General features: G+C 32.9%; 2 protein-coding genes across 11 annotated transcripts; both read right to left on the bottom strand.

Annotated features, from left to right (window-relative positions):
• Positions 1-1,263: 1,263 nt before the first annotated feature.
• Positions 1,264-11,906, bottom strand: LOC133701713 (inactive poly [ADP-ribose] polymerase RCD1-like). 8 transcript variants are annotated; one of them, XM_062125749.1, is made up of 10 exons: positions 11,527-11,906; positions 10,748-10,868; positions 6,430-6,471; positions 5,243-6,347; positions 4,137-4,378; positions 3,457-3,614; positions 2,596-2,781; positions 2,408-2,503; positions 1,765-1,788; positions 1,264-1,583 (listed from the first exon to the last, which is right to left on the bottom strand). In XM_062125749.1, exons 4-10 carry the CDS (start codon positions 6,343-6,345, stop codon positions 1,521-1,523), a joined length of 1,872 nt encoding a protein of 623 aa, XP_061981733.1. In that variant the 5' UTR covers positions 6,346-6,347; positions 6,430-6,471; positions 10,748-10,868; positions 11,527-11,906; the 3' UTR covers positions 1,264-1,520. The 8 variants fall into 8 exon arrangements, with proteins under 8 accessions (XP_061981733.1, XP_061981736.1, XP_061981732.1 ...); XM_062125752.1 differs by having other exon boundaries at positions 5,243-6,334; XM_062125748.1 differs by adding an exon at positions 11,424-11,526 and having other exon boundaries at positions 5,243-6,471; positions 11,646-11,905.
• Positions 11,907-20,233: 8,327 nt separating this feature from the next.
• On the bottom strand, positions 20,234-24,695 carry LOC133700677 (probable inactive shikimate kinase like 2, chloroplastic). Of its 3 annotated transcripts, none has more exons than XR_009843464.1 (8): positions 24,362-24,695; positions 23,597-23,787; positions 23,318-23,512; positions 22,765-22,826; positions 21,937-22,003; positions 21,729-21,847; positions 21,181-21,389; positions 20,234-20,563 (listed from the first exon to the last, which is right to left on the bottom strand). XR_009843464.1 is itself a non-coding variant. In XM_062124287.1 (8 exons), exons 1-8 carry the CDS (start codon positions 24,602-24,604, stop codon positions 20,463-20,465), a joined length of 1,155 nt encoding a protein of 384 aa, XP_061980271.1. In that variant the 5' UTR covers positions 24,605-24,693; the 3' UTR covers positions 20,234-20,462. The 3 variants fall into 3 exon arrangements, 2 of the variants coding, with proteins under 2 accessions (XP_061980271.1, XP_061980272.1); XM_062124287.1 differs by having other exon boundaries at positions 21,181-21,357; positions 24,362-24,693; XM_062124288.1 differs by lacking the exon at positions 20,234-20,563 and having other exon boundaries at positions 21,098-21,389.
• Positions 24,696-26,143: the final 1,448 nt, after the last annotated feature.

The raw sequence follows: 26,143 nt of genomic DNA, 5'->3' as shown, positions 1-26,143 counted from the left end.
CATAAACACCCCCCACGACAATTTTAATATAATTATAAAACACTCCACAATGACACCAAGGAAGTTGCACTGGCCATTAAAACCAATAACTAGAAAGTAAATCAAATAAAATATTATGAAGTAATTATTTCTTATTTATATTTAATCAAATAATTTAATTTAATTCAATTTAAAAATAAGATTTCTTTATAAAAAAAAATTTAACAAAGAATAATAAATAATAAAACCCAAGATAATTCAAGTTATTTTTAAAATCAATAAATAATCCTATAGAATACAAAAAAAATAATAATGGAGAACAATTTCTAATTAAATAAATATTAAAATCATGAAACTTAAAGAGATTTTACTTTTAAATATAATTTAATTATTTTACTGTTTTTTTTAAAGCAAAAATACCAACAACAAAAAAAACCCTCTTCGATGCAATTTTGTAATAAAATCATACCTTCATGGTTACCTTGGATAAGAATTGAGAATGGGGAAACCTGTGGTGTACATCAAGTGCAGTTTTGTAATAAAATAATTCTTCCATGGTTATTTTCCCGTTGTGAATATTAAATGTAATTTCAATTTTCGATTCCAAAATTTACTGTGCTTCCGAAATCAGACACACAGACATGCAAGCTCTTGCTTCGTTTGGTCCACGTTTGTTGTACTGTCTCTTTGCTGTTCTCTGCTGAACAAAATATAAAGTTGTGTCATTGACTGAACCAGCCTAAAGTACCGAGTAAAGCAAGCGCAGAATGGCATACGACTTCATCATGACCAGCTTGCAAATGATGAATTCCGCATGAATGTCATCTAATCAAATGTGAATACCTCGAGAAGTCTAGGAAACCAAAGGAGATTTCAACCCATGCGCCTCTGCAAGGGCAAACTCAGAAATGTCCAACCCTCCTACACACTTTCATTTGGCCATTCTTGTTGAAAGAAGTTGCAGGTTTTATTTACTTGCTGATGGAGTTCATTGAAGGAATTCCTGCTCGCACTGCTCCCCTTTCCTCTATGCATAACCAGCAGTTAAGGAGGCATATCGTGCTTTGATACTCAGCTAACACCAACCAACCAACAAGTTCATTGTCCCTCTTCTTTTCATGGGACTCTCAATTAGACAAGACTACGATTTCAAATAGGCAAGCAACAGCCTTAAAGCTGTTTAAGATTTAGACAGTTTCTTCTAACACTTGCTTCTCTTGAGAAGTAGCTTCTAACCACCAATTAATAGACAAACGCTCAATGAAGCCTCAGGAACTCCACAGGTCAAACAATCCAAAAGTTTATTAACCAAGCTGGGGCATGATCATCAATACAGGACACATAAGTAGCAGAGTCAACTCACAGACAATTCCATCACTAATAAATAAGGCAACTAAGAAATAACCTAACAGTTTCAAGATAACTAAGACCTACAACTCTTGACAGGATATTCACTTCATGTCGACACATTCTACCAACAAGCATCAAACAAACTTCACCTCAGTTTCCAACAAACAGAAGCATTAAGGCGTTTTGGTCTCTCAAAGCCCAGCTGAGCCTTCTGCAGTTGGTTTAGACACAGGTACCTCACCCTTAGATGGCAACTGCATGGACCCAGAAAAGCTGTGTCAGGACAGTAAATTTTGACAAACAGCAGATTTTGGAAGAAAGATAGGTCCAGCAAATAGGTATAACCAAAATATATTTTCTGTATGAATTGCCAATATAATATTGTATGGCGAGGATAGCTTCTCATCCACATTCTTCTTTAGTTTTTTAATCTACCTTCTGAGCTTCCACATTTTTTTTCTGCCATGAAATGGTACTGCAGACACTGGTCAGTATTATACACTTGGTATGCAACCTAAGGCAGTTTAAGTTACTGATTGAAGATGAAAGCAATTCTATTTCACAACCCAAAACACAGCAACATAAAGAAACTGAAGACTGAAGATGAAGTATATAAACAGTGCTATACTCGTCATAGCAGTCTGTTTCAAAAAGACATGTAGGGGAAGAATAGCTTATAAAAAGACTTACGTTCATGAATTCTGGTATGTTCCAATAATACCAAAAACACATTCAGACCATAAAACTAAAATTCTTACAGAAGCAGCAAAATCGAGACACTCCTATAACTAAAAAAAGAAAAGTGGCATTGGGACAAAATAAATAAAGGGAGTGGAATCAGTCTGTTGCATGTTCATCGGTTACAAAAGTACAATGAACCTATTGATGAATAAACTGCATCAATATAAATTCTATATTTTAGTGGTAAATAGTTATTAGGAGCACTCTTCAAATATATGCCCCTGGAAAACTATTAACGAATTTTCAGCCAAGCAAGTTAAGGCGCACCCAAAATCATAACACTAGAAGACTACCACTGGATGTCCCAATTTAAGGCATAACACAAATCATAATATACCTTGCATTGAAGACTTGTAATTGTTGACTTCAGTAAAGCATCCCCAACAATCAACCTCAACTTCTTGACAAAATCCTCCCTGTTCACCTTCTTTGCCTGATAAAATAAACAAAAGGGTGATCAAAGATATCATGAGAGACGTTTGAATTAGAATGAAAGATAATAAAAGATCTTGCCATTTTGCATACCCTGAACAGTTCATAATTGTTAGTTATGAGTTCCATGTCTTTGCTAGGAACTTTATTTGAAATTGCAGCAAACAACATAGGAAAAGGCATCCATGGAGATTTCGGAGCTCTGGTACTGCTTGAACTCGGACTTGGTGATTTTCCAAGAGATCTCCCAGAACCCGAAACTGGTTGAATTTTGCTTCCCTTGAAGATAACAAATGCTAACAGTTTAGTAGCTCAGGCACAGTTACGAACATCAGAAGCTAAAAGCTCCAAACGAAACTAGTCAACAGTACCAAATAGGCAATCTTGTCAAATGAGACATAATGACTTCCAGGCAACCAAAACCATATGCTCTAGGCACATGCCAGTGAAAGGAACTGTTCAATTGTCTTTTAATGTTTAAACAATCCATCTATTATTCTAGCTTGTACAGTTCAAAAGCAATGCTTGGCAACAGATGCTGTTTGTTTCAAAACTTTTCATTGTGCGGGCAGCTCTATCTTAGACATAATAAGACTCGTGAGTAATAAATCCAACAATTCAACTTTCATTTCATATTTTGTGCTTTCTTAAAGCACTAGTTGTCTTCAGTCTAAAAGGGACCATACTTCGCAGGCAAATGAAGAAACATGCATCTCCCCAAACAGTACAAGCAAAACCAACATTAATTTTTTCACCCGCTATATATTGCATAACAAACAACACACATAGCACAAGTAAAACCAACATTAAATTTTTCACCTGCTATATATTGCATAACAAACACACATAGCACAAGCAAAACCAAACTTAAATTTTACATCCTGCTATATATTGCATAACAAACAATGGATAACAATCCTGACAAATATACAGAGAGAAAAATAGTTGCCATACCATATCAGCAGTTGGGGACTCATTAAGATCAACTGCAGAGGACTCAACTGGTAAGTTCAAATCAACTGCAGAGGACTCGGCTGGTAAACGCCCCTGACCTCCATGAGAAGTGGTCACCCCTGAAACGGTATGCTTACTCTCACTAGCAACCAGAAATCCTGCAGAAAGAAAACAAAATACTACAGCAAAGTACAAAAGAGGTTCCAAAAAGAAAATTAGAGGTACTCATACAGCATCTGCAGAAGACACCGCTGACAAAGTCATTGAATCAATGGTTGAGGTGCTGATTGATCTCTTGAATGTAATAGAACACAACCAAAAGGAGATTTCCCCATCATGGATGGAACTTTTATCTTAAAACTACCATCCTTATAAATTTCAGCATCCAAGGAGGTTGGACTTTTGAATTGATACCTGTGCCCAACCATCAGAATTCATTGGCCGTGCTCCATCCAACAAATCACTAATGATCGAGGAGCACAAATCCAACACGAGCAAAGATTTCATTCCAATCCTAAAAGACAAATTCATACATGCACATATATATACAAATATATATATATATATATATATGTATGTATTAATATGTATGTATATATTTATATGTCATACATGCATTTGTGTGCATGTTTAAATAATTCATGCCAAAACTAACACCTCTAGAAGAAGTAACATATCACCTTCAGTGGTGGAAGAAATCTTGAAACTAACAACGAACTCCGGATAAATGTGGGTGTTCATGTTCATATTCCAGACTATATACTCTCTTGGACTTTCAAGATCATCCACTCCACTATCAAAATTTTCACTACTAGGATGGAACTGCCGACTCCCAGAGTGAAGAAGCTCCATGTTTCCCATTATTACACGACAAAATACCAGGTGTCGTTCTCCATTTTCGTCAACATCACAATACTTGACACTGTAAACAAACCAAAAGTTGAATCCTCCACAACAGCACAGTATTTAAAGGAAAAAGAAAAAAGAAGAAAAACAAAGTTAAAACCAGTTATATAAGAAAACTATCACAGAAAACGCATCATATGCATTTCTGAAGGCAGGTGACCCATGGCACAGGCAGCAAAACATGGAAAGCTTTTTTCAGTAATTCTTAATACAAAAGGTTGAAAGAAAATTTTCAAGGTTAACAAATCACATGATCCAGATTAAATTGTTCAAAGACTTGAACTCTTCATTTGAGGATTTTTTAACAGGACACAAACACAAACCAGGAAATCTCACACTAATATAATAGATGGTAGATATATGAAAAAAAGAGCTGAAATAGCCGCCACCGTGACAGTGATATGAATAGTAAACAGATTGTTTCTGTGAAATAAATTAAGTTTTTTTAAAATAAATAAATAAATCATGCAGATCTTCATGAGAAGCCTCAAAAGTGTAGCTTTATCAGTCAATTGCTCATGTTACCAAATTCAACAGTGAGAATTGATAGGCAGCTCCTGAGAACAGCCCTAAAAGTAATTTTGCTAAATCTAACAAGACAACCAAATTGAAAATAATAGGGTTACACACAACTTCATAGTATTATTAGAACAAGCATGGCATAGAAGATTAGCAATCTCCAAATTAACTTTTCAAAACCAGACTGACAAGAAAAGGGGATTCTTCTTTAAAGACGAGGATGACAATTTTCTAGCCAATCTAGGGCTACTGTCTTAGAGTAAATGAACATTTTACCTTGAGAAAAACATGATATACTGCGGTTATTGCTAGACTATGACTGACAATTTCCACTTTAGACAAAACAGGAAAAACATCCAACCTGGTGTGACAACAGTTCGCTGCAGAGAGATGAACACCAATGCCGTGTTTGGAATTTGTTGTGCATGGACCACAATGTCCAAGTCCATACGACATGACTGTGGAGAGTGCTCCTTTGGAAGAAGCAAGCCAGGCATATCGAACATTTGCATCTCCACGATATTTCTCTGTTAGTGCAATCTGCTTCAGGAAAAGCTCAAATCGAGCTTGCATCGAAGTACTAGAGCAGCGATAAATATCTACAATGTCTGCACCACCAAAAGGTTTCATAACTGTAACAAACAACTTCTTTACAGTATCAGAATCCAACATTTGCTTAAAAGACTCGGTGACTAAATTTGCTTCAATCTGTTGATTTTCCTCCATATCTTCATCAATTTTTTCACCAGGTTTCCTGTTGCAACTATCCTCCACTTCTACATGATAGTGGTCACTCATAGGCTTTTGACCAATTTGGATATGCTTGACAAGAGCATTTGACTCTCCACTATACTCCTTCAATTTTGATTGATTCCCTCCATTTATATCAATTTCAAGCTGCAGCTTGATCTCATGGGGCCCAAGAGGCTCCCTGAAAATGGGCCCTTGATCTTTCACACAATCATGCTGGCAGCAAAGATACGGTTCATCTTCATCAGCATAGCTTTCTGGAAAGAAGCAGCTACCTGCGTCATCAATCCAGGCAATTGGTTGCTGAATACCTGTCTTCATGTCCAGACGCAACATGTGCAAGAAGTCAATCACATAGCAGCGCCCCTCCAACTCAACCTCAACAAATGCCTTCTTCCCTTGAAGATCCTTCCTAATTAAAGCAACAAGATCCTTTGGGAAATCAATCCATTCCCCATTCTGATAACACATCAGACGCTGTGGCATCCCAGTCCTCATAAAATTTGAATAGGACCGGAGTAAAGATCGTCTAGAATGATGCCCACAGCTCACAGGCTTGCTTTGGCTTCCATCCAATTTCCTGCGCTTCCCTAGCTTATGACTTGAAATCAGAGTGAGCCACTCAGGCAACACCATGCAGGACGCTCGCTTTCTCTTAACTCCAGGCATAACTCTACGTCTACTATCCAACACCTTGGTGATCCTAGCTTCCATTTCTACCAACTAGATTAATCCTTATCAAGAAGTCTAAATCTAAAAGTTCAAAACTAAAAAGAAGTAACAAATCTAGCCTCTAACCATTTTCAAAGACACAGTGCCATTGAAGATGACTGGCAAATCCTGGATAACAAACACTTGTCAGGAAATTTGATCACATATAAAAAGAATGCATATGGCATCAAAATATACACAAAAGGCTACAGATCAACAAATATATTCAAGCAAAAGGATGCAATCAACCCTGTGTATATATCAGAAAATGCTATATGTTTTTTTTATAAGCTTGTGGCAAATCATTGTGGTCCTCTTTACCTGAAACTTATATAATGTTGGTTCTTGAAACAGAAATACAGACTTAAAGTTCCTCAAAATCATAGTCTAACTACATGGACAACCATAGCGATTGATGATATGAAGAGGAACGCATGGTAGGTTATCTGCCTTCAAAGGTCCAGTTAGCTTTGAGGAGCAATGATCAATTTATAAATACGAGAATGGTCTTCATTCAAGCAACATATGCCTACAAAATACCCCCCCTGCAGTCTCCAAACCAAAAACAATTTTCATTTGAAGAATAACCACAGTGAAGTTGAAATGACCACCCCTGACATGTATACATTAGTCATTTGACATGCGCTCCGCTACAGGTTGTATATTTTTTTCTGGCAAAAAAAATTAGAATTTTTGAAGATATTATTCTTATTCATCTATAATTTTTTTTTTTCATGTTTTATACATATGAAATTTATTTTTAAAAATAAAAAAATATTTATTTTTAGATGATATTTCTGACATGTGCAACCTTGCATAATTTTTTTCCCCTTTTATTTTGTTCAATCAATTTCACATGTGTGTCTATTTTTATTATCATATGATTGAATAAAAAATTATTTGAATAAACAAATTCAGTAAACACTATTGGGTAAAATTTCCATGTTATATGATTAAATATCTTGATCAACATTCTATCGTTAATGATTTTTTTTTTCAATTTATTTACCTAAATGGTTCTCGATTTTTTTAATTAAATGCTTGCATAAACTTTTCGATTTACACTTGGAATTTTTTATGTTAAAAAACACATCGGAAAAGCCTAAATACAAAATAATTTAATAAAAGCCTTTATTAAAAAAAGACTAAATAATCAAAATAAAAAATCATAGAGGATTGAATTGATTGAAACATAATTAACAAAACTATTAACAAAAAGAGAATTTAAAAAATATATCAACCAAAATTAGAATAAAAAAATAAAAATAAGGCAATGATAGTCTAAGTGTCGCAAACGCGTTTAAAAGAAATAAGAAAAAAAAATGACTAGGGTTATAGCCCCGATCGGGTTTAATAAGTTGGTTTTATTTTAATTAGACTATAAAAAAATAGACAACAATTATAAACGAACAATTTTAAAAAAAAAAATCACGATAACTTGGAAAAATACCTTTGGAAACGCAAAATTAGATAAAAAGGAGAGAATAAATCGGCTTGAGTTTACCCAAGGAAGAGTGATAAACATGTAGCTTGGATAATAAAAGACAATCCAACTTGGGTTAATTGGCAAACTCGTGGTTTAAGTCGTAACATTAAAATAACCCGAAAGAAAAGAAATTGAATTAAATCACAAAGCCAATCTTTAAAAAAAAAAAAAAAAAAACCTAATATCAAACAATGAAATCAGAAAAGAAAACAAGCCGAAAAAAGGATGTTGGTCAAAGTTAAATTTTCAAACTCATGAAAAGATCATTAGACAAGAAGCACCATACATGGAAAAACCATGAAACCCAATGCCCAACAAATCAAGCAGAAGGATGAGATCGGGGGTAAATCAATTACATAAAAGAATAAAAAATAAAAAATGGTAATTCAAAGAATATGGGTGAAAATTGAAATAAAAAAATAAATTAGAGGTTAAATTGAAAAGAAAAACAACTACAAAAGAAAAAAATCAAAAGAATAATGATCAAATCGAAAAAAATAAAACACCATAAAATTGGATTGAAAGATAAAATTGAAAACCAATAAAACTTTTACAAAAAGGCCAAAGAAAAAAATTAAAAAACAAAAGAATAAAGACCAAATTAGAAAAAAATAATACATGACAAATTGAAGGACTAAACTGAAAACAAACAATTGTTTTATAAAAAGGACAGGAAAAAAAATTAGAAATAAAAAAAGGATTTAAATTGAAATATCAAAAACAGAGAGGACCAAGCTGTATTTTTTTGGGAAGGAGAGAGAAAAAAAGGGCTTATCGATGACAAACCACTCAACCGCCGCGGACACATGCCACAACAAGGCAAACAAGCATGTTTGTTAGGGGTGAGCAAAAAAACCGATTAAACCGAGAAAACCGGAAAAAAAATAACCAAAAAAATTGAACCGTGAAAAAAACCGTTTAGAATTTTTAAAAACCCAACCGGTTCAGTTCGATTTCAGTTTTATAAGCCTGAAACTGAAAAAAACCGAACCGAACCCAAATTGAAAAAAAAAAACAACCCAAACCGGAAAAAAAAACCGAGCCAAACGAAGAAAAAACCGAGCCAAATCGAAAAAATCGAGCCAAACCGAAAAAACTGATTTTTGTTCTAAATAACCGAACCGAAACCGGTCAGTTTCGGTTTCGGTTTTTTTAAAAAAAAAAACCAGTTTGGTTACTTTTTTTGATAAAAACCGAAATAAACCGAAGATGATCACCCCTAATGTTTGGTTCTAAGAGCAAATATGTATTTTCATTGTATTTTAAAAAATAAAAAGACTTAAACACCCTTGCCTAAAAGCTTAAAAAAACCTAATCAAAAGGGTAGTGAATTCATTTCATTATTCCTAAAAAATAGAAAAGTCACATATACCCCTGGTCAAATCATTAACGACTAATGGGTCATGCGAAAAGACCAAAATATCCCCAACTTATAGGCCTCCTATTTTTTCTTGGAAGGGCACAAAAGTCACTCCACATGAATTGTAAATTTAGAACATGCATAGTATCTTCTACTGTATTTCTTCTACACCTTTTAGTGTTTTTGTTAATATGTAAAAGAAAGGTAACCCGCCATGATGCCTATAAACAAATAGGATACTCAACATGCAAAGTCTTCTACCTAAAAAATTTCACAAGAAGACTAACCTCATGGAAGTCAAATTAACCATTCACAGTATATATTGAAATATGGATCTTATGTTAACTCGCCTTGACACCTATAACAAATGAATTATCTATTTCAATCGCACTTCAAAGTTCTATATGACGATACAGCTAGAAGAAAGAAGAATTTTGGATCCACTAATTCAATAAGGAATTAGTGCTGGCAACTTTATTCTTTTAGTCAATAACATCAGATATTGTAATTGGTACTACAGAGATGGAGGAAAATAGTGTTTCCAGGAACAGAACAAACACACAGCCACAGGCAGCAAAGAAGTTTTGGTCACGGAACTGAGAGGTTTAATTGAACAGCCAAACAGAGTCTTCTAAAACTGGAAACCTTTGGTTTTCGCACTCCCAAATAGTTGACAGAAGCAAGTGAAACTAGGAGGAAAAGGTACATAAGTTTGAGTACAGAGAGTTACCCTTTCTTTATCACGACTCAAATCACATTCATTGATAGCTTTGAAAGTTCACCCTTTCTTTATCACGACTCAAATCACATACATTGATGGCTTTGAAAGTTCACCCTTTCTTCATCACAACAAAAATCACATGTATGACTTTCCATCAACAAAAGGTCCAGACAAAAGAACCAATGAGTTCTAAAAAAATGAGGAGCCAGATGTGTTGCAAATGCTTGAATAGCACAGCTGGTGGAGCAGAGGACTGAAAATGTTAAGAGTAGACTGGTTCTCTAACATTCATTGGTCCAAGGAACAGCATGTGTTAATATTTCTGTAAGAAAATGTCACATAAACCTTTCAATTGACAATGCGACTTACTCAATTAGTTTTTCCAAGGCCACTATTTTGAACGATGTCAGAATAATTCATTTCCATTCATGGTCAGTAAATGAACCCCTTCCAGCTTTTTCAGGCATCATTATGGATTCTCAATTATATACACAAAGCTACACGCGAAATGTTTCTATTCAAGAGACATATTGAATGAAGAATAAGCCATAGAAGTACAGAACACAAAGTTCCCTGAAGGCAGCATAACATGCCTGCAGAAGTGCTTACATAATAGAGTAAAAAAAAACAAACATGCATAGTAGTAAATATCGTAAGAGCTGAGAACTTTTCCATCCAAATATTGCCACTACTCCAACAAGAAATTTACTTCCAAAAACAAGCTTGTGAAAAAAGAAAAAAAAATACAAAGAAAGAAAGAAAGTGCAATAACAAAGGTTAGACAAAGAACCAAGTGGATAATTAGATAGCCATGAAAAATCAAAAAAGAAAGACATACCTCATGATAGTGCTGCTGTTAGCGTTCATTTTGTACATGTTCCCTTTCTATACAACCGTTACAAAATTACAGACGTAGAGCCACTTGGTTATTTATTTTACAGCCTTGAGTAGCTCCGCTCCTATACAAGGGAAATCACAACACACAAAACCCTTAATTCAAATTCCGATAACTAAATTGATTTCAAAAGGACATACATGCGCACACCAGATATTTGAAGTATTAATTCAAGCTAAGCAGATAATCATGTATTTAATTCAGTATATTTGCTTGCTCAACCAAAAAAATCACTTTTCCAGTTATTTCAAATCGAAGTCAAACCAATTCTTAGGAACATAATTTCAATTCATCTTCTTGTAACCAAACAAATCAGAAACCCAAATCGTTCATATACCTCAACTATAGCTACTATTTTTTTTACAAAATTTTGTCAATTTTACTCTTAATTTTAAGGTTATTATGAATTAAAAACTAAATCAAAAACAAAAGGAGAGAGATTTTTAAAGGATTAATAATTCAATCCTCACTCCTGTCAAACAAACAGATCATAACCCAAAATTATCTCTCTTTTTTTCAAAGAAAAAAGTATTGCCATTTTTTAAATATATTGTCCTTAATTTCACCACAATCGCACATTTTTTTCACGGAAAAAAAAACAAAAAATAAAACTTTGAACCTTCAAATAACCAAACGCGATCTAATGAATTCTCTCACAAAATAAACAGCCATAACAGAAACAAAGGAAAAGGGCGAGATAAGGAGAAAAGAAACAACAGTACCTGTAAACGATACATAGAGATTAATTAGTATAATCTAGCGAGGTTTGATTTTCTAAATTTCTATAAGAACAAAAAAAAAAGAGATCGATGTGCTTATTAGAAAGAGAGAAAACCCTAACTCGCAAGAAGAGGAACAGTGCTAGTATGCGCCACCGTTGATTGTTCTAAAAAGATATACCCATCGGCGTTGACGGTGCATTATTGTTAAGTCGGCGGTCTTTTAGTTTATGCGTGTCTCTCTCTCTAAACTAATAGAATCATCTCATACTCCTCGGCGCGTGTTTTCAATTTCCTTGTGCGAAAAGCAAGAAAGACCACTCAAAATTGCCCACCAACGTTACCTGGAGATAATGTTAGGCTTACGTGGTGTTTGACAGTTGTTGTGTGACGGATTGTTTCGATTGGGTTTAGTTTGGGGTGTCCTAGGAAAGAGTGCGTCGTGATTGGTAGGTGTGGGGTGTGGAATTATTTTACGGGTGAAAGAGAAGTTAAATTATTGATAGGGGTGGTTCGGGTATTACGAGATAAAAGGTCAGGGTAGTGTTGGGATATTAATAAGTACTAAGTGGGTCCCACGGGAGGAGAAGATAATTTTGGTCAAAATTTGTCATGTCAATCACTCTTTTCTTTCTTGATGCGAAAAGAATAATAAATAATAAATGTATCAGAATATTTTATTTCGGTGTTATTTTATTGGTTTCAAGCGAAGCCTGAAAATATATATTTTTAAAAATAGATTCAGTCACCTTCAAATTTCAATGGACAATTTTTGAACAAGTAAACAAATCTTCATCGTGATATCTTCAGGGATAAGATTTATGTTTTTGATAATGATTAATTTTTTTAGTTTCCATAATTAAATTTATTTTTTTAGTCAATGTAATTAAAGGTGGGTATTTGATTTCTACAAAAAGATTCCTTTGATGAATTTGATGGCTCTTAAATTATTAAATGAGTGATTTTTTTCAAAGAAAATATAATAATGTTACATAGAGATATTCTAAAAATAAATAGAGATTTTAAATTTATTTTTGGTTGAAGGATTCAATGTCTATTTATAACTCGTAAATTTTTTTTGGATATAAAGAGTTAAAGTATAATATTGTCCTGATAATTTTAATGAAGAAAAATATATATATATTGATGGATGTGCAAAAAAATAGGAAATAAGGAAAAAAAACAAAGAAAAAGAAAAACTAAAGACATCAACAGATAACTAAATAGATCAAAAATTAATATTAATAAACTAAATTAAACAAAAAAATATTAATACAAAAGAAAAAAACCTATAGGAAGAAAAAAATTAATGAAGAAAAACTAAATTAACTGGGTTAACCAGTCAAACCTGATATTCGTGACATAAAGTCTGATAGCTAAATAGAAAAAAAATATTAACAAACTAAATTAAACAAAAAAAATTAATTAAAAAGAAAAAAAAACCTATAGGAAGAAAAAAAACTAATAAAGAAAAAAAATTGAATTAACTGGGTTAACCGTCAAACCAGGTTAACCCGTCAAACCTGAGATCCGCGTCATGGAAGTCTGATAACTAAATAGAAAAAAAATATTAACAAACTAAATTACAAAAAAAATTAATTCAAAAGAAAAAAACAAAAGACATAAAAAAAAAAAAACTAAAGGCATTAGCCTTTGCACTGTGGACTCCACTGTGCAGTTAACAGTAAAAAGCCGATGCTTTTTAGTTATACTTAATATTAAGAGATGAAAGTGGAAGAAAAAAATAAATGAAGAAAAAAAAATCTAAATCAATTGAGTTAATCCATCAAATTATGTTAACTCGTCAAACTTGAGATTCGTGTCATGAGAGTGTGATAACTAAATAGAAAAAAAAATAATATTAATGAACTAAATTAAAAAAACTAATTAAAAAGAAAAAAAACTAATAGAAAGAAAAAAACTAATGAAGAAAAATAAAAAAATCTGAACTAATTGGGTTAACCCGTCAAACCAGGGATCTGTATCATGAAAGTCTGATAACTAAATAAAAAAAATAATATTAACAAACTAAATTAAAAAAATAATTTAAAAAAAAGCATCAACATTTTCACAGTAGATTGCACTGTGCAGTCCACATTGAAATGCATAAAAAGAAAAAGAAAAAAAAATTAAAGGCATCAGCATTTTCACTGTGGACTACATACAATATTAAAAGATGAAATTGGAAGAAAAAAAATCTGGATCAACTGATTTAACCTATCAAACCTGGAATTTGTGTCACGAGAGTGTGATAACTAAATAAAAAAAAGTTAATATTAATGAACTAAATTAAAAAAAAAGGATTAATTAAGAAGGAAAAAACAAAGAGAAAAAACCTACAGAAAAAAAAATGAATAAAAGGAAAAAAAATCTAAATCAACTGGGTTAACCCGTCAAACCTGGAATCCGTGTCATGAAAGTCTGATAATTAAATAGAAAAAAATTAATATTAACAAAATTAATCAAAAAATTAATCAAAAAACAACAAAACAAAGAAAAAAGCCAAAAAAACCCTAAAAGCATTAACCTTTTCATTATGAATTGTATTGTGCAGTCCACAGTAAAAAACTTAAAAAAAAAAAAAGAACAAAGAAAAAAAATAAAGGCATACGCTGAGGGTTATTGTTATTATTATTTTTGCATAAAAAAATATCAAAAAGGCTAAGATCTAAGAGTGTTAGGTCTTTCTGCAAAGATATACTAGAGAGCCTTGGGTCTAGCTGTAACGGTTGATCCAAGAGTAATATTAATAATAATATTAAACTTACATGACTCAAGTTTAAGTAAGTCTGACTGCAACACCAGACTCAAGAGCCTTGGATGTGGGTCTAGCAGTAAGGTCGTGTCATAAAAGTGTAATAATTAAATAGATTAATTAAAAAGAAAAAAAAAACCTATGGGAAAAAAAACTAATCAAGAAAAAGAAAAAGAAATCTAAATTAACTGGGTTAACCCATCAAATACGGGATTGGTGTCATGAAAGTTTGATAACTAAATAGAAAAAAAAAAAACTTGACGGGTTAACCTAGAATTAACTAGGTTAACCTGTCAAACCCGAGATTCATGTCATGAAAATTTGATAACTAAATAGAAATAAATTTAACATTAACAAACTAAACTAAACGAAAAAAATTAATTAAAAACAAAAAAAAATTCTGATTAACCCATTAAACCAAGTTAACCCGCCAAACCCGGGATCCTGGTAATGAAAGTCTGGTAATTAAATATAAAAAAATTAACATTAACAAATTAAATTAAACAAAAAAATTTCTTTAAAAAAAAGGAAAAAAAAATCAAAAGACAACAGTTTTTTTATCATGGACTTTACAGTACACAGTGAAAAACATAAAAAAAATATAAAAACTTGCTCAGTGTTTCACGGTGAACTGCATTGTATGGTCTACGATAAAACACTAAGCCATCTTAGTTATAATATAATCAATTGATTGATTGGAGGCCAGACCTCCCATGCCCGCATATCCCAGAATATGAAAAACGATACGACCCCCAAACCCTTTTGCATCCTAGTTCTAGGCTGTGTTTGTTTTCCGGGAACTGGTTTTCAGGAAACCGCTTTCAAAACTTTTATATGTTTGTTTATTATTAAAAAAGTTGGTCAACGAAAAACACTTACCAGTCAATGAAAAATTTAGCTTGATTTTCAGGAAAGTGTTTTTCTTTTATTTTGGGAGGAAAATACTTTCCGAAAGTTATGAAAAATTTAGAAATGTCATATTATTTGCTGATTATATCAAATTTGGTCCTCAAACTTTTGATTGCTATATATATTTTGTTTTGAATATTTGTTTTTCAATTTCATCCTTTAGAATTTAATTTTTATATTAATTTTGGTCATTTTTTCTATAATTGTTATTTGCTTTTCCCTTATCATTTTTAATTGAAAATTTTTATCTATCAAATTTGATCTTCATTCTTTTGATTGTTATTTATTTTATTTGAAATAATTTATGAAATATTAATTATTATTATTTTAATTTCTTTATTTTTTAATTTTTTTATTTTTTAGATTTGATCTCTATTATTTTAATTATTATTTATTTTATTTGATATAATTTATGAAATTATATTTTTTTTTCAATTTCATTCTCATTCAACTTTTTAATTTGTAAGATTTGTTCCTCATTATTTTAATAAACTTGAAAAAAATAAAACATTAATAAGTTATTTTCTAGTTTATTTTCCATAACATAACCAAACACTGGAAAGTATTTTTCAATTTATTTTTCATTACACTATTAAACATTAAAAAATAAATTATTTTTTCAGAATTAACTTTTTTTTAAAATTCAGTTTTCAAAAAAATTTATTTTCCAGAAAGCAAACGATAACCATCTTCTGCTTTCTTATATTGCGGGACCCATCAATCTCTGAATTTTAAGGCCGTCGTGGAAAATTTGCTGAGGCTTTTATCTTAAGAGACAAAAAAGTGGCATGGGTGGTCCGGTGGAGAGAGACTCCGTTTTACCTAGATTACCACGAACATGTTGATATTTGTGCATCCACTGATTATGATTGCTGGAATATCTTCATGGCGGAGAAGATAAGCAAGACTGCAGCATAATGATACGGCTTTTCCCAACCATTAGATCTTATTTTAATGACATGTCACCGATCTATCATATTCTGGTAAAATTAAAGGCTTTTTGATACTCGAGGGGAGCCGGACCAAGCTCTAAGCGACGGGAGGAAGCTTGGAACTCAAACAACCAAATAATTACCATGATACCTTTTATTTATTTATTTATTATTATTATTGTTAATTACGCACCCGCCAAACAGAGTATATATATGAAGGAGCTCCATGCGTGCAAGCCGTAAGAGAGTGGATAAAAAGACTTCTGAGTTTTAGCCCATTGAAATTCAAAATGTCAATCTCCAACCGATCACTGAATTAGACTTCTAGAAATAATATCAGCCCATATGTGCTTGGAGGAGTCCCCGAAAAAGAAGAAGGAAAATTAAGATGCTCTGCTCTCGTCCGCCATATTACGGAGAACGCAGCAAGGATTAGTAGAATTTACCCCGTTTAATTTCACTTGTGAAGCTTTTGTTGACAGTCAATCAAGCACAGCGCATGCCAGGAATGAAGCTGTGTCTTGGAATCATAAGAGAACCCCGAGACAATTCAAACCAGTCTACAAGAGGCCTTTTGGTTCTCGAGAAGCTCCAGTACTCATCATTTACTGGAAAGATTCCATTAGGAGTACTTAGCTTCTGCGTCACCACGTCCTCTTTATCATGATCGGGACGAGCACCATTACTGAGGGGTGATTGGATCATTACCAAGTCTTCTAATCTTCCCGGGGGCGGGGGGGCAACTCCAGTACTTATCATTCAGAATCACAGCTGAAACTATGGACGGAAAAGGAAGGGTAGCATCATAGGTATTTCTAGAACTAAAACTCTGAAGGAGAAGACCCAAAGGATGCCAATAAAAAGGTTTCTAGCCATTGCCAATTATAACATGTTGAATCAAACCCCAAGCAACATTCCTGAGGTGCAAAATTTTCCTCTGGCTCCATGAACATTAATCACCTGGAACTTATTCGATTGTCCAAATACTTCTTCCCTTAAGATAGTAGTGATGGATCCGCGACCGAAAGAGAACCAGATTTGAGAAAAAGACCCCAAAGGTTATCTCACGGAAGAGAACCAGTACGTACCCAAAGACTGTTTCCCCTTAACTTTTGGAGTGTACTTTCTGAGTTCACGAACTTCTACTTTATTTCTCTTAGGCTCTTGCGTAGGCAAAGACGAGTTCCTGACCACAATAATGTTAAGTTTCATGTAGTCTACTCGAGCAGCAAATTCTTTAAAAATCTCAGGTTTAATTCCTTGAAAAATACAAGGCAGTACTCAATGCATCAATATACATGTCTAAAGATGAAGTTTCGGTGAGTCAGTCTTTACAGTTGAGGTTAATGTGTTTCTTCATCGATGACAGGTTTATCTGTCTATTAATACGCATTAATAAGTTCAAAGATGTTCATCACACGACCAGTGTTGTATAACCAATTAAAAAAAATTATTTTTTAATTGCTCTTAATTATTAATTAAGCCAGATTTCAAGTTAATACACCAATAAGCAGTTGGAAAGAAAAATTCTTTTTTAGAAATTCTTTTTCCTGGCATCATTACTTGCCCCTCAAGTTTTTTAAACACGTATATTTGAAAGATTTTAACCAATAAAAAGGAAAAATACTTATATTATATAGATATTACCTTTATTTTTCTAGGATTGTACGGGAATGTTACCCTAGCTAGGTCATCAAGAGAGAAGAATGCTTTTAAACAATGCTTGTGGCTTTTATTAATTTCTTCATGCAAATCTTTACTAATGTTTTTGCAAGAAAAAGAAGAATTTGTTTTTTTCGCTTGTGCAGATAAATAGTACAGAAATAAGAAATATGTGTAAAAATAAGGTGGTCTATATATGCATTTAGGATGCATTTTTAAAGGAAAATGTTAATGGTTGATTATAAAGATTGAGAAGGATCCCTAATTCTTTTTGGAGAGAAATGGTCATGGAGACCTGAAGAATTTAAAAAAAGACTTTGACATGGAGATTTCATGGAGACATAGAGATTTTCATGGAGGCGTGGAGAAGTACTGAAAAATTATCTTATCTTAGGCAACACATCATGAGGATTTTCTATTGTTTTTTTCAGGTTACAACCTTCACAAATTGTTGAGGTATCCTATAAAGATCAATTTTTCTATTCCTTTTTTGAGTGCATGAAGCTTTTATATGTCGTGCCTATGATAATAGTAAAAGAGATAAAACTTATTGGGTTCCTTGTGTTTGAATCACTTTTCATTGGAGGTGGTTATTGCACGAAGTCTTTTCCTTTTATAATATCCAACACCTCAGCTTGTGTGATAGTGAACGGTGTGTGTGGTCAGAGTCCAAGAAATATCAAAAGATCATAAATGTACCTCTTGGTGTTTATTTTTTATGCTTGGGTACAAGATTGGTGATAGTTGTGGAGATTCCACCATTTGAAATCGATGGTGATCATGTTTAGTCACACTGACTTTCTCTATTCGAATATGGTTTTTCATCACTTGTTTCACGTTGATAAGTGTTTTGTCATGGAAAATGTACAAGTTCTCATAACAAGTAGTTATAGATTTCATTGATCAGGGCTTGAATATTGATGAGTTCGAGCAAATTCCTAAAGCTTAGCATTTTCTTGTTGAATCTTTTGAGCTATGCCTTTATACCTTTACCTTCTAGTTGTGTAATAGAAAAAAAAAAGCTTAGTTGTGCTCTTTTTATTTAGAATAATAGTGCTGAAATGAGAAATGAGCTTTACATAGAGACCATGAAGACCAATGATAGAGCTATGATCAAGATTATTATACCAGACCCTAGCATAACCATAAAAAGTTGGAGGAAAAATCTTGCACACGACATTACTCTTTGTTATCACTAGCTCGATGTCACTTTTAACATTTTATATATGCTCCATAGGATTTGTAAGATCTTCATAGTTATTCAGGTTGGCTTTCGCATCAGAATCCTTAAAGATATGAGTGTATAACACTGTATGTTAAAATAAATGTGAGTGTGAAATACTTTTTTGTTAAAGTAGAGATTCTCCTACACTGTAGGGATAATGTTTAGGAGCTGATACAATATCGTGTTTATCATATCTATATTTTTTATAATGAGGGGCACATGAACGAGATTGAGACTCAAAAAAAAATTGATGGAGATAGCTATGTTTATGGCTAAGGTATGTTGATGAGTGTTGGCTCTTTTATAAAGTTTGAGAATTGTGTTTACTTGACATGTTATTTTGTCTTGTTTATTAATGGAAATGAAATTGTCTTGGAGAGCTGTATTTTGACTTTTATATTAATAGAATGATATAATGCGAAGATGTTCTTGTATGACTAGAACAACATTATTACAAACTTGTACTTGTTAGGGACTTGGATGAATTAGAGTCTCTATGATAGAAAAATCAATTAATCTCTTTATCCTGAAGTTTTGTCAATCATGAACAATATTTTTATGAAAAATGAAAAATATAAGGGAATGAATTAATTTTTTGTTCTATTTTCCCCTTAAAATACTTCACATATGAATTAGAATTTTCATGGCTGGGTTGATGACTTGTATAAAGAAAAAAATATATAGTAAGAGAACAAATAAAGTGAGGGCTGTATAGTGTATATCTTGCCTGATTTTCAATGGTTTTACCTGACTTTCATGAGCTTTGACTGACTTTTATTATCTTTGGCTGATTTTTCTTGCTAAAAATTGCTATCGTGTTAATGACGATATTATGGATAGCTCAAATTGTTTTTTTTTTTTTGCATGGGTGACCGACTGAATTCATATATTCAAGCCGTGGATGGAAAAAATTGTGTTATTGCTGAAAAAAATGGTTGGCTAACCATGATAAATTTTGGTTGATGTAATATGCCATCATTATTGCATCACACATGCTATTAATAAAACTTATTAGTCATGATCTGCCACTATCGTAGAAAAAGATATTTGCTTTGCATAGCGTGTCGGGATTGGACTTCAGCTAGAAAATTTCCAGCCGCGTGGGCATGGCCCAGGCGGCTGGAAACAAATACATATATAGAAAGGGTTTTTTTTTTCCTTGCATCATGAGAAGGGTTTTGAATGAATGAATGGAAGGAAAGATTGTGTGTCAGGCTCCCAGCTAGGTTTTGTAAAGGAATAAAATTTAAAATACTTTACTAGTTTTACTTCCTTGCACTCTGTTCACCAATTTCTTCACAATGAACAGGAAGTTGCTTGCTGCAACAATGGCTACTGAAAAAATTCCTTAAAAAAATTGTGTGAAGACAACTTGGTAATTACCAGCCATGAAATGGTGCCAAAAAGATTGGCATTCAACAATCCTCTCACTCTACAACATCGGATCTGCCACATACTAGGAGATCGATTCAGCTTCATTTGATGGATCCCAACCAGGAGGCTTGATGTTTGGCCAATCCCCACGACATCCTAGCCTTATATAAAGGCTCTTCTTACCTTCCAAACACATAGCATCAAGAATTATCAATGAGAGAATAGATCAACTTCTCCACTTAAATTTGATTAAATAACTGGAATGCGATGAATGATAAATCTAAAGCATTAATCTAGGCCTATACATCAATGGATGACAACGTGATGATTCGGCATTCCCGCCTCCACCTTTTCAGGTCATCTCATGTTAGCCCCAGCTAAGATGCTCTTCTAAATCCCACTAAACAAGCTCTCATCATTTCTTATCAAGCAGCAAGTGGCTTCGGTGGCCAAGGTAAAGCATTTTTTTCTTGCTATCATTGATAGATAAACATCCTGTCCAATCTTTAATTTAGACTCCAATGTGCTCAAACATCAACTAGAATTACATGGATGATGCAAAAATCTGTAAATTTGTAACTATCAAATAAAATGACTGGTGAGTTGTTAATGCAGGTTTTCCGTTTTACTTTCCATAAATATTGTCAGGTCATATAAAGTTCAAACTTTACATAACTTCTTCATCCTATTTCAGGTCTCTCTTTTTTTTTCAAACAATTTTTAGAAACCATAAGCTCATTCATTTTCTGATTAGAAATTAAAAAAACAAGCTGCAGTTACAAAAAGTGGTTGACGAGCACCTGGAAGTTTCTTGTCAGACAGAATCAACTGCTTGAGAGCACTCAAGGATGCCTGAGCAACACTTTTGGCATGATCAGAATCCCAACCCTGGAGCTTGACAACCACATCAGCATTTGAGTATGCTACACTGCGATCTTTAACATTCTTTCTAGCCTCCTCTTTAGCTGAATCCTCATCTGTGTTGAATGTGAGCAGACTTTGCAAGTTACTCAAATTTATTTAGGAAGACAGCAGGCAAAACTGGTGACTATGGAATTGTAATTCCCTACCTCTCATCCTTGTCATTGTAGCAATTCTAAAAATAATAGAAGTAGTAAAATACTGGTGTCTCAAAGATGTATGACATACAGTAAGATTTTGATTTGACCAAGATGTATGACTTAGATATATTTACACACCAAGACATATTGCTTGAGGTGACTCTAGTCATAAAAACTGACTAGAGGTTTAGAATTTTGTAAGAATGTGTGTTATGTAGTGCAATCCACATCAATATGACTTTCCAATCCAAAATCTAGCAACGAGCAGAATATCAAGAAAAGGATACCTAAGGCTTCGGTCTGTGACAACCAGACAGTGAACCCTGCATAAAGATGCTGCCATTTATAAGCCTTTCCAGCAGCTCCCTGCTTCCCTCCTAATGTTGAAACAACAGCACGTACATGACTGCAAGACCAACCAAACCAAGAATAGGGTTTTAACTATCCTAGAAAAAAAGAAAGAAGTTAAAAAATTAATTACTCCAGATACCGTACCTACTTAAGCTTTCTAATATAGCACATTCTGCTTCAGCTACAGAGTCAGAGCCTTCAGCAAGCACCCCTGGAATTGATTACATTCGTTAATGCACTGCAAGATGGGTAATATAAGTCATTTCAAGTAAGGATACTGCAGTCTAGAAAGTCATTTGATCACATTAACTCAACAGTATGAAGTACATTGTAGCGCTGAAAAATGTTTGCTTTGCAAAGTGTAGTGTGTAGCTAAGAAAGATTATTCACAAGGAAACCACAGAAACAAATGATAGCAAACTATCAAGTAACGGATGTGAGAAAGAAGGCGCCTATGTACAGGGGCGGAGCAAGAGAAAAAAATTAGGGAGGGCCAAATTCTAAATTAGGGGGGAAGAAAAAATTTTATTACTTTTATTAAATATTTATAAGGGAGGGGGCATTTTCTTGCAGGGGCCGGGGCCCCTGCCAGCCCCCCCCTCCCTCCGCCACTGCCTATGTAGATCAAAACATTTATTTTGCTGGCTGGCCTAAGCTCTGTCAGAAGAGCTTTTTTTTGTAAGTTATAAAGATCTCATTCGCAATAGAAGCAACTGCAACAATGTGGTTGACAATTATGCCATCCTTTTCAATGTCTATGTTAAGCTAAATATCTGAATATCTACACAAAGCAATTCAACGATACTGTAAATGTTTAGTCGCTATCAGCTCCTGGGATAGGGAGGTAGAGAGCTATTTTCCGCTGTATACATGTGTATGTGTTGATCTCTAGACACGAGAACTAGAGAGATAGCTCTGAAGGCTATCAACCAGTTCCAGTAGCAAGAGAACTAAATTAATAACTATACTCACATGAATCAATTGTTTGCTTAGCAAATGTTTCTAGCAACTCCTGTGTATCGAGTGGCGTGTACCTGAAACATATTAAATCAATAAACTTTACAACAGAGAGAAAGTGTGGAACTCAAAGAGTTCTACAAGACATGAGAGCTAGCTTTCCTTGATTATTGATTAGGAATGGAATTTGGTCCAATGTAATATCATTAAGTAACGAAGACCAAAAGAAAATTAAGGTCCTTGATGATGATTTACAGGAACAGAAAGAGCTGGTAGTCTAGTAGACAGCACACCATTACAAAACCAAGGACAGTCGCTAAAGTGATGCTCTGTGAAGAATGCAGAGTGTTTTAACCACTGTCTAGGTAAATCATGAAAGATGACGGACATTGACATTAGCAATGGATCGGAAAAAAGGAATTATCAAGCCAATTAAATAAGCTACAGAAAGAGAAAAAAAAGGAGAAAAAAGATTAATACCCAAGAGGAGTAAGATGATTGTTGAAATCAATATGTCAAACCATTACAACACAATTTGTAATTTTAGAAGCTAAAGATAGATTAATACCCAAGACCAACAGCAAGTTCTCGAGCCACTTTTTGGTTAATTTCAGTTGAATCACCAACAAGGAAGATTGATGCCCCTTTCAGGAGTTGCATAGATCCTGCTGTCAAGGATTCCCATGACTCCACAATGTCAGGCCATTTCAAATCTGGGTCTTGCTTCTTCATGTTGATAACAAGTTGATCATCATCTATGAACCTGCTCAATACAATAAGCATCAGACCAACTATTGAAGAGACTTCTTCTAGCTAATCGAATCCATGTATTTTCTGTGCCACAAACCATATTGTTTCAGCAGGCTTTATTTTCTCGAACATCTTATTAGTTTCTATAAGTGTGATATGCGACCCAGAGTGCTGTACTTGGACTACTAAGGAGGTGCCATCTGCATCCACGAATATATCTCTGGAACTTTGAATGTCTAGTCCCACAAGTGATAATCTCAATTCCACTTCTGAAGAACTATCAGAAAACTGCATTGCATTTACACATTTGAAATATGATGTTAGCCAACCTCGATGATTAAAAAGCATGCAGAGAAAAATAGAAATCAAGAAAATCCCTTTGTTTTCTAAGAAGAGTTTAGCCACTATCAAATTTCAATAGTAGTATCCTAGTCCAATCTACCCGAAGGACAGCACATTTGGTTTCTCGTTCTACAGACGTCCTATTTCCACCCAAACCACACTGCCAACAAGAAAATCTCATCTCAATGACCAAATTTCTTATAGAAAAATTAAATTTCCCAACTTTGTAATATAAATGATCAACTTTGGTTCCTAGCAAAGTAATCAATACTCACTCTAACAACTTCTCACACTCTGAACTCTCTCACACAACCATACTCCTAAGCACACAGATAAAAAGATCAATTTCATGTCTTCCATTAATTCAAGTTCGATCTGTCCATTAAAGAAACCAAAAGGAATAACTCTGTGAAATGAAACAAATTAGCCAAGAAAAACGATCAAGTCATCAAGATTTCCTTCATTTTTCGAAGAAACCAAACAAAAGGGTTTTGATGAATTAAAGAGGGTGGGTACGTACCTCGTAATTTGTGTTGGGGGTGGCTGTGGAGATGCAGTTGCAAGAGAAGCGACTGTATCTGTTGAGAGGGCTGCTCGCATTGTTTGGTTTAGAGGCAGGAATTGAAAGAGATAAATTGGTGAAGGAAGTAAAATTGGTTTTGGAAATGGAAAAAGGGATATTTGAGAGAGAGAATGATGGTAGAGTTTTAATGGGGTTTTGGGAGTGGAAGGAAAGAGTCGCCGTAGTGGTGATGGTGGCCATTCTTTTGGGTTCCGAGAAAGAGAGGCCAAGGGGATAACGAGGGAAGCTAGTGGTTTATCCGTTAATTCAGTTTTTTTCCTTTTATTTTTTATTTTTCCTTAACAAAAAGATTGTTATAAAAAGTTCAGATGCATTATATGTTAATTTTTGTGGCAGAAATGATTTTTTAAAAAAATTATTTTTGTTTGAATATTTTTTAAAATTATTTTGAAGTGCTGATATAAAAATAAATTTTAAAAAATAAAAAATATATTATTTTAATATATTTTCAAATAAAAAATATTTTGAAAAACAATCACTATAACAATATCAAACATTCATATAAATAATATTCTAGCCACGCTACATTGCGGTTAAGATTTTAAATTAATTTTTAATACATGAAAAATAAATTTATATGCTATATATTTGTTTTCAAGTATTATAAATTTTTTAACTGATAAACAAAAAAAGTATTGTTTATATTTAATAAAATAAATAAATAAAATTGTTAAAGCTAATCAAATAATAAAGTGAGAAACTAAATATTCATTGTAAAAGAGAAAAATAGATGCAAATACAAATATTGTATATTGGTTGTCCATTTTATTTTACATGTTTTACTTTATTTTATGTTAGAGGTTATTTTCCATTACTAATAGTAAATGATTTTTATTTTTATAAGTGCATTGTGAAAATGCAACTCATTTATATAAAATATAAGAAAAAAAAGTACAAACAAATTATAATAATTTCAACGAAACATTCTAGCTAGAATAAAAAAAATATTTAAAAAGATCATTTATTATTTTAGAAAAAGTTTAACTAACAATTTTAAAATAAAAGATAGAGTATTAAGCAATATTGAAATAGAAATAATTAATAATAATAAAAAATGAGTTCAGCTCACATGATTGGCCAAGAGCACCTTAAAACTGTGATAATAATAAATTCAATTTAAATTTTTTCAATGATTTTACATGTAATTTTTCTAAAATTGCTAAAAAAGCACAAGATCATCTGGAAAAAATAAATCTCTCTTAATTATATCTAGTTTTTTGGGCAAGTTAAAGGTCTAAAAATATCTTTATAAAACTTCTCTCGTTAAATAAAATATGTTGACATTAAAAACATCATGTTTTGTTGCCAAAAAGCGATTTAACCAATAATTTCTCTTTCCTTGATGTTTTTAGGTGACTTTCGCTCTCCTCTCTCAATCTTATATATTGAAATGTTAAAAAAATAATTTTTTGGACCAAAATTAAAATAAAAAAAATTAAATAAACTGAAGAGTAGGAAAAAAAATTAAATGGACTAAAAAGAATATTTTCTAGAGAACAGAACTTAAGATTGAACATGAGATTTCTCCTTGGTTTACACTTTGATTCTCTTTTGTTGATTTTTCTTTATTAACAAAATTTCATAAACTGACAATTAATTTGAGCATAAAAAGCTGCAATAAAAAAATTTTGAGGATAAAATTAAAAAAAATAAATAAAATTACTATGAATTGTTATAATGATCAAATGCCTAGGCTTTTTTAGTATATTTTGTACTAGG

The sequence above is a fragment of the Populus nigra genome, chromosome 8, assembly GCF_951802175.1.
Source record: "Populus nigra chromosome 8, ddPopNigr1.1, whole genome shotgun sequence".
Taxonomy (NCBI): Eukaryota; Viridiplantae; Streptophyta; class Magnoliopsida; order Malpighiales; family Salicaceae; genus Populus; species Populus nigra.
This window is presented reverse-complemented; position numbering and strand designations above follow the sequence as displayed.